The sequence below is a fragment of the Lynx rufus genome, unplaced genomic scaffold, assembly GCF_022079265.1.
Source record: "Lynx rufus isolate CCGP_SWC_20201006 ecotype Redwood Valley unplaced genomic scaffold, mLynRuf1.p SCAF_5, whole genome shotgun sequence".
Lineage (NCBI taxonomy): Eukaryota > Metazoa > Chordata > Mammalia > Carnivora > Felidae > Lynx > Lynx rufus.
This window is the reverse complement of record NW_025814867.1, coordinates 7,099,691-7,112,538: the sequence shown is the minus strand read 5'-3', so window position 1 is coordinate 7,112,538 and position 12,848 is coordinate 7,099,691. Positions and strand designations below refer to the sequence as shown.

The following is a 12,848-nucleotide window of genomic DNA, read 5'->3' as shown; positions in this document are numbered from 1 at the left end:
TCACTAAGCTCTTCATCGGTTCTCCTAGTGTGGACTCCAGCCACCACTGCCTCATCTGGGCCACGCCCCCCTCACGACTCTAAACCTCCTTGGAGGCTTAGTCTGGCTTCGTGCCCAAAGACCCCTGGCAGCCACGGCTGTCACTGTGCCCGTGCCTTCAAGGGGGACCTGGAAATGCCAGACTAACGTGACTTTTGGGAGCATCTTCCCCGCTCTACCCCGCACAAGGAGCTGTCCGAAGTGAGGCCTCCCAGTCTTGGTCCAAGGGCTGATGGCTGAGGGCCCTGGGGTCAGCCAGAGCAGGCTCCCCACACCAGGGGTCCCGGGCCCCTTGACCTGCAGCTCCTCAGGGAGGCACAGGGAAGGACCCGGCCTCTGCCCCTAGTCAGGGGACTCCGCAAGGCAGCAGGGCCCAAGAGAAGGAGCAGCCTCTGGCTTTGAGGACCCCACCTTATTGTCATCAGGCGAGTAGAAGAGGGCATCCTTATAAGACCGTACTGCCTTGGCAAACTCCTTCTCTGCCAGGTGGTGCTCCCCAAACTGGACACAGATGGAGGCTGCCAGCTGTTTCTGGGAGGGGATCATTTCTGGTTGCTCCAGTGCAACACGCTTCAGGATCTGAGACTGGAGGTCCATGGCCTTGGGAAAGCAGTAAACTCGGGATCAGAATCCCGGGGCCTGATGCGCCAGATCTCAGGCCAATTCACGGAAAGAATCCCTACTCTCGTGTCTGTGTCAGCAGATTATCAGAAAGGGCATCTCAAGTGCCCTTGAGCAAATCTGGGTCACTCTGGGCAGGCAAGACCCCTGGCTGAGTACTCAGGAGGCAAGCTGGCTCTGCCCCTGGGGCAAGATGGGAAGCAAAGGCACTCAAACAAAACACTCTGTTGTGCCTGTACTTGTTTACCTGTTTCCATCACGCCTTGATACTTACCGTGTCTAATTTGCTCTGGCCCTCCTACGGGCTAGAAGAAGCACACAGTAGGTGCGCAGGGCAGGCTGCGTTTTGATGGATGCATTTGCTCTGAATGTCGCCCTGCTGGGAACTTGGGGCAGCCTCCACGAATATCCACAACATAAAATGATCAAGTGAGTAACCAGGGAGCATCGGGACAAGAAGAATTGGTGATGCCGGGGTTAAGTCTTGGGAAGTGGGCACAAATCAGCACTCGGCTTTCTAAGGGCCAAACGGGAGTGGGAATCCAGTGGGAAACAAGGGAATAAATCGTCTCAAGCCGTCAGAGTGGGCTTTCCTGGTACAAGTGCAGAAGGCATCTCAGGAACAAGCAGCCAGCCACACCCTTGCGGAGAAAGATCGAGGGAGGTGGGATAGGAACGGCCAGGAACTGTCCCACTGGGGCAGCCCAGGGGAGAAAAGAGCTTAGGTTGGGACAGGCCAGACCTGGTTCAAATGTCAGCTCCCCCATTTACTGGCAGTCTGACTTTGGGCACATTTCTTAACCTCTTGGAGCCATATCTGTGAAATAGGAATGTCACAGTGCGTATCTCAAAGGGCTACTGTGAGAATTAATAGGAAAGCAAAAAGCCCAGTACAGAACCCACCATAGAGCATTCAGTGCCCGGGAGCTGCTCGCATTGTCCATTATTATCCCACGGGCATCCCTGCCGACTCCCTGCTTTCTCCGACCCAGCCCAGCCGGGCTTGGGGCACTCCGGGGCACCATCAACAAAGAGCACAGGTGGGGGAATAAATGGAAGGCCGAGGTCAGAGGTGTGACCCAGGTCCTCTTTTGAGTGCCAGCCCTGGAGCCTTCCAGACCTGCAGTCCTATCCTTCCTTTTATAGCTCCCACCAGGAAATGGCCAATAAAGAGCTTGAGTCTATTGTCTAATGTCGATTACCTTGTTCAAAGTTCCCATCACGTCTTCTTTTTTATGACTCTTGTAAACCTTTGCCAGCAAAAGCAAGCACTTGACGTTGTTCATCATGGATGGGAGGTCTTTGGCTGCAAAGAGTAGAAACTACTCCGATTTGAGTAGAAACTCAAATCAGTGTTCTCTGGTGCCTGGGAAGCCAGGGATGGGGGAGGCAGGGGACTGGGCTCAGGACCCCAGCTAGCGCCCATCCCCATTCCGCAGGAAGAGACTGCAGGGCGGGGGCAGTAGGCTAGGGAAGTGACTTCGAAGGGGGCCTCACCAAAGTCGTGTTCCAGTGACTGTTTCAAAACTTTTTCTGCTTTGCTGAACTTCTTTAACTTCAGGAGCAGTTCAGCGAGATCACAGCACAGAAAGTCCTGTCCATTGATCTTCTGCGCAGCCTCATAATAATTAATTGCCTTTGGGCAAACAGGAAATATTGGCCTCGGGGTCTGGTTCTACCTTGAGTGCCTCAAACCGTGTTCTCCTCGGCGGCCACCACACCTGTGTGTCCCTCCAGAACACAGAAGCCTGCGATGAGAAGGCCCTCCCAGCTGGCAGAGGGCTCAGGCTCGGCGTGTGTGTGTGTGTGTGTGTGTGTGTGTGTGTGTGTGGACAGCTTCTGAATTCTCCTCTAGCCAGCCCCCCTCCCCCACCCACTTCAACAGGGAGCTACGGTGGGAACGCAGCCACTCCCTTCCCATCCAGAAACTTCCACTCATGCACCCCCCTCCCTCTTCCCTGTTGGGCTGGCCCACACCTCTCCCCACCCCAGCTAGCCTGACCTTGGTGTACTGGTGGGTCTTCACATAGGCTTGCCCGATCCTGCTGACCAGCGATGCATCATGTGGGTTCTTTCTATAGGCCTCGTCATAAGCCTCCAGGGCCTTCTCAGGCTGGTGGGGAAAGCGTCCAAAGGTCTCGGTCTCTCTTCTCTCCCACTGGAGACGTGAGATTGGGGGGCCACTTGGCAAGGCCACGAGGCTTTCACTCACCTCCTGAATGTTCATGAAAGCATCCCCCAGTAGCAGGCTGGTGTGGGGGCCAGGCAGTTGTTCACAGAGCTCCCTGCAAAAGTAACCAAAGACTTAGCTTGAACCTATGCACTCTTTGTGTTTCTGAATTCATCTCCAACTCTTCTTTCCCATTCATTCATTCATTCATTCGTTCACCTAATACTTACTGAAAGCCCACTGTGCACGAGGCACTGTGCTAGCTACCTTAGTCCAAGCTCTGCTTATCTGTTATCTGGACCATGCCAGAACATCTACCCTTTCTTCTGGCCTCCAGTCCTAACCCTCTAGGCCCCTCTGCATAAGCAGGCATCCTGCTCTTTCTAAAACTCCGGTGTGGCCGCGTCACCCCACCCCACTGTTTATTAGTGTCCCACGGCTCTTGGCTTTGCCTCCCCCCACCTCCGCCCCCCAGCGCTGCCTCCCACCTGGATTGCCTAGATAGGGTTCTGCTTGAGGGAGGGGCTGGGAAGGTCAAATCATAAAGACAGCTCTCCACCTTCCTGCACCTCACCTTGGCCACATCGAGTCACTGGACATTTCTTCAAGGACAGGCAGAGTCAGGGGCCAGGGCAAAAGTGCATACCCGTGGTGCCCACCAGAATGTGGGCCATTCGGGGGAGGCCAAGCAGGATGGATTCAGTTCTGTATCTTCAGAACTCGGCAGTGAGCCGGCCTGGCTAAGCTATCACGCTCAAATGCGGACGCATGGGAAATTCTGTACTTGCATTGCATCTAACACACTTGGACGGTGCAGACTGGAGACCCAGGTTGAGGAAACACAACCTGGAGAAGCCACTCCCTAAAACACCACCGGGAAGGAGGCTGTCAGGGCGCTGCCTGGGGCTTACCGGTAGCAGCCGATGTAGAGGCCGATGTCTTTGCGGGTCTGCAGGTAGATGTTGGCCATCTTCTCCTTGGCTTCCACGTAGAAGGGCTGCTTGGGTGCGACGTTCCTCAGCGTGCTCAGGGCCACGTCCACGTTCCCACTGCTCAGGGCCAGGTCCACGTTGGCAATGGCGATGCGGATCTCCTCCGGTGTGCCACTGAACTCGTTGATGGCGTCCTGCATGACCTTGGTGGCCTCATGCTAGAGCATGGGAACCCAACAGACCTCCGTTAGCTGTCACCCACCACGGGTGACCTGAAAACACTTGAAATCTCGGGGCGCCTGGGTGGCGCAGTCGGTTAAGCGTCCGACTTCAGCCAGGTCACGATCTCGCGGTCCGGGAGTTCGAGCCCCGCGTCGGGCTCTGGGCTGATGGCTCGGAGCCTGGGGCCTGTTTCCGATTCTGTGTCTCCCTCTCTCTCTGCCCCTCCCCCGTTCATGCTCTGTCTCTCTCTGTCCCAAAAATAAATAAACGTTGAAAAAAAAAAAACACTTGAAATCTCTTGGAGGCGACTTAAAGGGATCCCTCTTCCCACTCCTGCCCCCAGAGAGAAATGAAATATGGAGACAGCCAGGAGCAGCCTTGCTCCACGGAGGGTGAGGGGAGGATGGCTCACATCCACCTGCAGAGAGTCTCCAGTGGCAGAAAGAAGAGAGATCCCTTCAGTGTCCACCACCACTCTTCCTGGGGGCAGGGGAAAGGTGCCCAGCTAGCTGGGGGTACAGAAACCCTCGACCGTTCCTTAGCACCTCTACATCTGTTGGCAATTCCTTCTTGTGGGAGACCGATGGATGCATCTCCTTGTACTTTCCTGCTTTCGGTCAAAAGTATTTTAATGTTACTGTATTTGGCACGTTAGCGGTCTGTTTGAATGATTTCCTCATTATATTCATGCCCTTGGTTATTTTAACAAAGTTGCTTTCTTTCCCCATTTTGGTACCTTCGGACTGGGATTCAGCCTTACCGGACATTTCTTCCTCAATCTCTGCTTTCTTTTTGTTGGCTTGGTATATTTGTATCATCTTTTCCCTCTCATCCTGGGCCCTTTGGTGTTTGAAGTATAGAGAGTAAGGGTTCTCTCTGTTGCTAGTTTGAACCACGCTGATGCCTCTTTTATTTAAGAGGTACATTTATTTCATTTACAATTTTGTTACCACAGATACGTTCTTGGGTTTTCTGGCAACAGAAAACTTTCTGTTTTCATTTTTTGAAAAATATTTTTTTTTTGAGAGAGAGAGAGAGAGAGAGAGAGAGAGAGAGAGAGAGACAGCATGAGCAGGGGAGGGGCAGAGAGAGAGGGAGACACAGAATCCCAAGCAGGCTCCAGGCTCCGAGCTGTCCGCACAGAGCCCGACGCAAGGCTCAAACTCACAAACTCGAAGATCATGACCTGAGCTGAAGTTGGATGCTTAACCGACTGAGCCCCCCAGGCGCCCGTTTTCATTTTCACATGCTGTTGTGTTTGGCTTTACTTCTGCCTTTATGACCTGCTTGATCCTTTCTTTTCTTCTTAACTCTTGATTAATGTGGTGGAGATCGCCTCTTAAATTCTACCAAGAGTCATCTTTCTATTAAGAAATGTCTTGTGTACATTTTTTCCCCACATTCTATAAAGTGGAAACAATTAGCATGCTTATAATAATGCCACCTTCTCCCTGAATTTTTTTTATGGGATGTTATTGTTATTTTGATTTTAATAACTTTTATGTTAAGAACTTAGCAATTATACTGGCTTTGGGTCAAGCCCAAAGGTATAGAGAGGTATATGGGGAGAGGTATAGAGAGTGGGAGGACAGGGGATCCGAAGTGAGCTCTGTGCTGACAGCAGAGAACCAGAGGTGGGGCTCGAACTCGCGAACCGTGAGATCACAACCTGAGCTGAAGCTGGACGCTCAACTGACTGAGCCACCCAGGCGCCCCCAGTGACCGTTGATCCTTGGTTCCCATGACTCCATTAGGATATTAGTATTAGGATTTTTTAAATATTTATTTACTTATTTATTTATCTGTTTATTTATTTATTTAAAAGTAATTTCCACACCCAACGTGGGGCTCTCCCCCGATCCATTTCTTCTCTCTTCTGCAGGAACGTTTATTTTGCCTCGGTTGGATATCTGTGGTCTCTCTCTTTCTTACCCGTCATCCCCTCACATCACTTCAATGATTTTCTCACCCCTTTCCTGCATCAGAGAGCTTCAGCAAGGGTTCAGCCACTTTCTGTTTTGTCTCGTGGGACTATAATTTTCTAATAGCATCACTGTTTTCTATGCGTACTTGCTTTAATTCTGCCAGCTGAACACCTCTGGGGATCTCTGGTGCTCTGCTTTGAGCTGGTTTTACAAGATTCCATGTTTCCATTTTCATCGAATATAGACAAGTTCTCTTAGAAGTATTTCTTCTTAGGGATGCCTGGGTGGCTCAGCTGGTTGAGTGTCTGACTCTTGATTTCAGCTCAGGTCATGATCTCAGGGTTGGTGAGTTCGAGCCCCATGGTGGGCTCAGTGCTGGCAGTGTGGAGCCTGCTTGGGGTTCTCTCTCTCTCCCTCTCTCTTCCTCTCTCTCCACCCGTCCCCTGCTCACACGCTCTCTTTCACACTTGATCTTAGCCAAAAGGCCAAGAAGCGATCACATGCTCTCTTTCAAAATAAATAAACTTTAAAAAAAGTATCTCTTCCATTTTTTATAGAACTCTTTCTCCCCAAGTGTAATCTTCACTTGTCTTTTGCTTGTGATTTTGTTTCCTCTCCCCTCTTTCCTCCCTTTCTTCCTTCCCTCCCACCCTTTCGTCTTTCCTTCCCTTCTTCTCCTCCCTCCCTCACCTCTGTCCTTCCCTGTAATCACCATATTGGACCCCTTCCTCAAATGGGACCGGTCCCCCCTAACCTGGCCCTTTGCCCAGGAACTAGGCTGGGGACGGACAGGGTCTAGCACAGCTGCCCTAGGCTCACATTTCCCCTGAGCTTTCTGTGGGTCTTCCTTTTGGGGGTGGGCTTAATGAGAAGCTGGGGTCAGGACAGAACCCCTGGCTCACTGTGAAGGCCCCAGTCTGCAGACCTGTCATCTTGGCAAAGCACGCTGCAGAACTCTTTTTCGGGTTATTTCCCTCCTTACTTTCCTCGGGCCACGTCTCCTAGAAAGGAGCCCGGACAGAGAGAAGCAAGGAGGCATGTGAGCAGGGAGTTCTTGCTCAGTGGCCCTGCCCTTCCACGGGCTGGACCCGAGTCCCTCTAGGAATGCCCCTGCTTCTCCCCGCTTGAGCACATCTCCAGTCCAGAAGGTTTCAAGCAAAGGCAGGAACCTCGGGCCCCGCCTCACTGCACCCTGCTTTCTTTCTCGCCCACCGATAGTAAGTTCCAAAAGGACCTTGCTAGCTTCTCTCCTCTATCCCCAGCTGCCAGATGGTGCCTGGCAGCTAGCTGGCCCTCAATCAATAGCTGAATCGACTGACTGAATCGACTGTGCTGGGATGTGGCCGTTCCCTAGGTTTGTCCTAGGTGGAGATTCCTTCTCTACTTTTAATTCCTGTGCTCCTTTGGGCAGATTTAAAGGAGGAAAGGACAACAAACAGGCTTCCGCATCCCCACCTCTACCCAGAAGGCGGTTTTCTTTTTTAATGTTTATTTTTGAGAGACAGAGAGAGAGAGTGAGGGAGACAGAGCGTGCGTGGGGGGAGGGGAGAGAGAGAGGGAGACACAGAATCTGAGCCGTCAGCACAGAGCCCTACACGGGGCTCGAACTCACGAACTGTGAGATCACGACCTGAGCGGAGGTCAGAGGCCCAACCGACTGAGCCAACCAGGCGCCCCCCGGAAGGCAGTTTTTAACTTTAAGGAGAAAAGGGCCTCGCGAGCTGTTCCTTCTCTATGGCAGCCAGATGCCCCCGTACTGCCGGATTAGAGATGCTCCTGGAACTCTGCCGACCCTCTCCGCTGAGCAGGTGAGTGAGTGAGGACAGCGAGGCCGTGGGAGCCTGTGGAGCCAGCTCTACCCCCCGCCCCCCACCCCGTGTTCCCCGCTGCTCCTTCACACCAGCGTAGGACGCTCAGGTGCTTCCTGTCTTTGCCAAGCCAGACCTGCCAAGGCCCCAGGGCTGCCTCATACAGTTGAGCAAATTATATACCACAAAACTCCCAAGGGGACACAGTTCGTAAAGACCGTGGTGTGATTATGGCGTCTACCGGGGCTGTGCCTTACCCAATCTGCACAACCACCCGTGGCTGTCCTGATGGGCCTGTGTGCTCTAACTCTGTGAGATCCTCACGGGGACAGTGAGGCAGGCAGGCAGGGGACAGATCAGGTGGGGCTCAGCAGGCTTTGGACGTTATCTAGAGGGCACCGGGAGCCATCGAGGCCTTTGGGCGGGGGTAAGACATGCTCCCAAATGAATAAAGGCTCGAATGATAGAACAAACCCAAGAGCCTGGTTCCCAGGCTTACCCCGGACCTCCAACATGCCCCAGTCCCCAGGGACGAGAGCGTGGTGTTTCTTACCAGCTCCCCATTCATGCGGAGGGCGTCTGCCAGTTCCAGTAAGAGGGACGCCCGCTCACTGGGCTGCACGGAGGGCCCGCGGAGTTTCTTGCCTTCTTCCGTCTTCCGAGTTGGTAATTTTATGATCATTTTCAGCGTCCTTATGGCTTCTGGATAGTCCCCACGCTTGTTGAGGGCCCTGGCCTTGACCAAGTGGTACAGGGGGTGGTTTCGGACCTAGAGGAGCAGAGTGGAGTGTGGGGCCCCGGTTCACGGCTGCTGCTCAAGGCACCCGGACTGGAGAAGGCCGCGGAAGCCCACCGAGCCTGCCCTGGCCTTTGGCCCGCAGAAGGGTCTGAGGGATGCCGGGAGCTCCTGGGGCCTCTCCCAGGGCAAGTGGGGGCTGTTGGCCAGCTGGGCTTGGGGAGGCGGGGGCGGGGCGACTGGGCACAGAGGACCCCCACCTGGAAGTTGTGACTGACGCCCAGCTCTAAGCAGTGGGAGCACATGGCAAAATTGCCCTGCGCCAGGTAGATGTGGGACATGAGGAGGTGGGCGTCCACGGAGGTGGGGTCCAGCTCCAGGCAACGCTGCAGGGTGCTCTGGGCATTCTCTAACTCTCCTAGAAGCGATAAACAGACCTCTACATCCAGGGGTCCCTGGGGGACTCCCAGGACCCAGTATGTAGAGGCAGAATGAATTTTGTGTGTTCCGTTACCCAGAAATACCCGAGTTGGCCATTTCACCCAGTTCTGTTCTGTTTCACTCAGAGGTCTCTTCTTGAAATTACAACCACCCAGACGCAAGCCTGGAAACTCAGACTGTGGGGCAACCCTCGAGGAGATGGCTAAGGCACGTCACTGCTCTGTCCAGAAGCTCCGGGGGACGCTTAAGTCTCGAGTCCCACACCTCAGAGCAGAACGGAACCTAACAATAGCAGCAACTGTAATAGCCCCGTCTTACGAAGCACTTGCTTTATGCAAAGCACTTTTTGGAAAGTCGGGGTTACTATGTGCCCAGCCCTGCAAGATGGGCGGTATTGTCTGTGTCTTTTTGATGTAGGACTGGAACCCAGTTACATAAGTAACTCAGCTTACGAGGGACAAAGTCAGCATTTAGACCCAGGGCCATCGGCTCCTGAGGCTGAGCTCTGCCTGCCTTGGCGCTCAGGGGCTGAGGGCTCTCCCTGCAGCCAGACTGGCCCACAGCCGGCAGCAGTGCAAGCCCAGGGGCGGGGTGCAGTGAGCTGGTAGGAGAGTCCCCCTCTCTCTCCATCCAGGTCCCTCAACAGCTCCCGCTCAGGGCCCATAACCTGGCGGGGAGGGGAGCAGCTGCTTCTGGGTCCCACACTCCCTGCTCCTTCCATGTGCGCTGCTGCAGAAATGCAAAGATGTCACTATGGCAACCTAAGCAGCTGGAGACCTTGCTTTGGCCCTCAACTTGCTTGTTGCCAGCTGCCCGCACCCCTGGGGGAGTGCTCCTGCCCTTGCCTCGTACCCGGGAGCCCCTGAAGCTTGTGGGTAAACCTGGAAACCCAGATGACAACGGGGAGGCCCACGGATGAAGACAGGGTCGGGGGAGGGGCCGTCTCTGCACGGTGTGACCCACGCCAGGCCGTGCCAGAAGCCAGACACATGCCATGGCATTTGGGATCCTTCGGAAGCCCCCAGCACACCAAAGTTCAGCCTGCCTTCCAGGCAGACTGGGGTGCAAGGCCACAGGTGGAGAGTCCTCAGAGGGGACAGCAAGGTTCCCCCGGACGCGTCTCCCCTTTCCCTCTCTCTCCAGGACCTGGGTCTCGAGACAGGAGAAGCTGGAAGGACATTGCTCTGGCCACCCTGAGGCTCTGAGAGCCGAATGCTACAGGGTCCCACCTCCCCGTGATGCCCTCCGGCCCACCTTTTAATAACTGCGACCCTGCCAGTTCCCATCCCCTCCCCCGCTTTGGTTTCCTCCATGGAATTCCTGTGTCCTAACAAACAAGGCCGCGTGCTTCTCTGTTCCGCGTAGCGTCTATTTCCCCTTACTAGAATGCAGACCTCATGAGGGCATTTCTGCCTATCCTGAGGACCAGTGCATCCTGTGCGGAACTGAAGTTCAGCCACTTCAGCCGCGGTACCCCCGGTACCCCCGCGCAGAGCGAGGAAGCCGCCAGTAGCAGGGGGGCGGGTGGGAGAGACCCCTGCTGGTGAGGGAAGTCAGGCCGGTTTCTGGGGAGTGGAGGCCAGGGAGGTGGCCGGGCCTGGTGAGGGTGTGTGTGTGTGTCTGTGTAAACCGCCTGAGGCAGGGGGCTGCGACCCCCGGGGCGGTGGCTGAACGGATGAGCAGACGCGGGCTCACCTGAGAGGTACTTGACCTGAGCCATCACATACAGGGGGTCGATCAGAGCTGGCGCCGCTTTGACGACAGGATTCAGGATCACAGCGACTTGTTTGAGAAGTGGAGACACGATCTGGCCCGGTGACCGGGGCTGTAGGAACACGGGGCCTGGCTGGACGGTTTGCCCCATTCCAGAGAGACTCCTAAAGCTCTCAGGAAACACTCTCTCAGTGAAAGAATTTTACTTTCTTCCTCGTGTTTCTTATCCAGTCCGTGCCATCTAGTGCTACCGGGTAAGCTGCAGAGAATGGGGACTTTGTTTTGCTGACGGTTGTGTCCCCAGTACCTACCACGGCGTCCGGCACACGGTGGTGCACTTAATAGATATTTGTGGAATGACTCATTACGTGGCACTGGGGGGGGGACATTACGATAGCAAGATAAGATCCTTGCCCACGGAGAATCTTGACTGGCTGGGCAAATAGGCAAACAAGTAAAGCAGGCAAAGAAGGAAAGACTAACAGACTTCTTAGAAGACTTGTGGGGGAAAAGGGAGCTGGTTATTGTCTAGGATAAAGGCAGAGGCGTGGAGCAGTGCCCTGTTCCCGCGAGTGTGGTCTGTGGGCCAGCAGCAGCGGGATCCCCCTGGGGGCTGTGCTGACAGCTCAGAGCCCGGAGCCTGCTTCAGATTCTGTGTGTGTGTGTGTGTGTGTGTGTGTCTCTCTCTCTCTCTCTCTCTCTCTCTCTCTCTCTGCTCCTCCCCTGCACACGCTCTGTCTCTCTCAGTCTCTCGAAAATAAGTAAACATTAAAAAAAAAAATTGAAAAGCAATGGGTCCCCGAACTTCAGGGGCTCAGAGCCGTCTGCTGATGGGGCCAGACGAGGTCTTTGCCCCCGTCCAGGCCTATGCTCCTGACCCCCGCCGTGCAGATGGGACTTCCTCTAACCTGCTTGGGGCAGAAGAACAAGTACTCCCTGGCGATGCAGACCAGGAAGAGGGGGTCCAGCTTTTCAAAGTACTCGCAGCCCAGGGGGAGGCCCTGCATGCCGGCGAAGTGCAGTCCCGCAGCCTCCCTCAGGAGCCGGGTGGCTTCCTGCTCCCCCTTGTGCTTCCTGGACGCCAGAAGGGCCTGGAGGAAAACCAGCACCTGGGGGAGGCAAGCCCAGGTCTCGGCACCAACGCCAGCCGGGCCGTGGGGAGGCGAGCGCAAAGCAGGAGTCCGGGCCGTGTTGGCTGCTGGGTGCCGGAAACTGGGGCGAGGGGAGGGCCGGGGACACAAGCCTGGAGCGGCCCGCGTCCCCAGGGAGCTCTGACCTCAGACTTCCCGAGACACTGCTGCACCTCCTTCATAAATTCCAACTGCTGTTCAGCCTCCTCCAGGTGGCCGTCCGAGATCTGGCACCAGATGATCCCTGGGAACGGGGCAGAACAAGCGTGAGGAGCCAGCTCGGACACGGAGCCAGCAGGCCCGCGGGCCAAGAGCAGGGATGAGACGGCGGAAGGACGGGCGGCTGTGCAGGGGGCCCTTCCCCACGTCTCCGCAAACGGAAAGAGGGATGCTCGCTCCTGGTAAAGAATTCGAGGCACGAGGCAGGCGGGGAAGCATATCCCTAGCTCGTGCTCTGCCTTTAACCATGCACCGTGGCTGGGACATTTTATTTAACCACTGCCCCGTTGAAGGACACCTCATTTCGCATCTAGTTTGCTTTCGATGCTTAAATGCTCCAGTGCCACGGTAAACATATTTCCGCGTTCTGATTCCTGCAGTCGAGTTGATTGGTCAAAGGGCGTGTATATCTCAAATGTTGATAGATAAGGCCAACTTGTCCTCTGGAGATGTTTGAATTAGTGTTACTGCCAAGAATTTGAAAGTAGCCTTTCCCCACAACCTCGACGACGTGCTTCACTCTTTGCCAGTGAAAACGTGAAAAACAACTCATTTTAGTTCCTTTTTTTTTTTACTAAGAGGGGAAAGGAGCATTTTTCCATACATTTAATGCCCCTTTCCTTTCTCCTGTGAATCTCCTGTACCTAGCTTTAGCCTGATTCTTTTTTTTTTTTTTTAATTTTTATTAATTTCTGAGAGACAGAGACAGAGCACGAGCGGGGGAGGGAAGAAGGAGAGAGAGAGAAGGAGACACAGGTTCTGAAGCAGGCTCCAGGCTCTGAGCTGTCAGCACAGAGCCCGATGCGGGGCTCGAACCCACGAACCGTGAGATCATGACCCGAGCCAAAGTCACCCGCTTAACCGGCTGAGCCACCCAGGCGCCCCTAGCCTG

The 12,848-nt window shown here is 54.7% G+C and overlaps 1 protein-coding gene across 1 annotated transcript in view; it reads right to left on the bottom strand.

The window, feature by feature from the left end:
* TTC21A (tetratricopeptide repeat domain 21A) overlaps positions 1-12,848 on the bottom strand; it is a 36,152-nt gene that overhangs the window by 5,856 nt on the left and 17,448 nt on the right. Inside the window, exons 10-20 of the mRNA XM_047100046.1 lie at positions 11,884-11,981; positions 11,516-11,716; positions 10,590-10,719; positions 8,714-8,871; positions 8,271-8,486; positions 3,742-3,980; positions 2,873-2,945; positions 2,663-2,773; positions 2,158-2,296; positions 1,863-1,966; positions 451-639 (exon numbers count right to left, since the gene is read on the bottom strand). Of these exons, the coding sequence (XP_046956002.1) occupies positions 451-639; positions 1,863-1,966; positions 2,158-2,296; positions 2,663-2,773; positions 2,873-2,945; positions 3,742-3,980; positions 8,271-8,486; positions 8,714-8,871; positions 10,590-10,719; positions 11,516-11,716; positions 11,884-11,981 (1,658 nt within the window). The remainder of the gene's footprint in view (positions 1-450; positions 640-1,862; positions 1,967-2,157; positions 2,297-2,662; positions 2,774-2,872; positions 2,946-3,741; positions 3,981-8,270; positions 8,487-8,713; positions 8,872-10,589; positions 10,720-11,515; positions 11,717-11,883; positions 11,982-12,848) is intronic.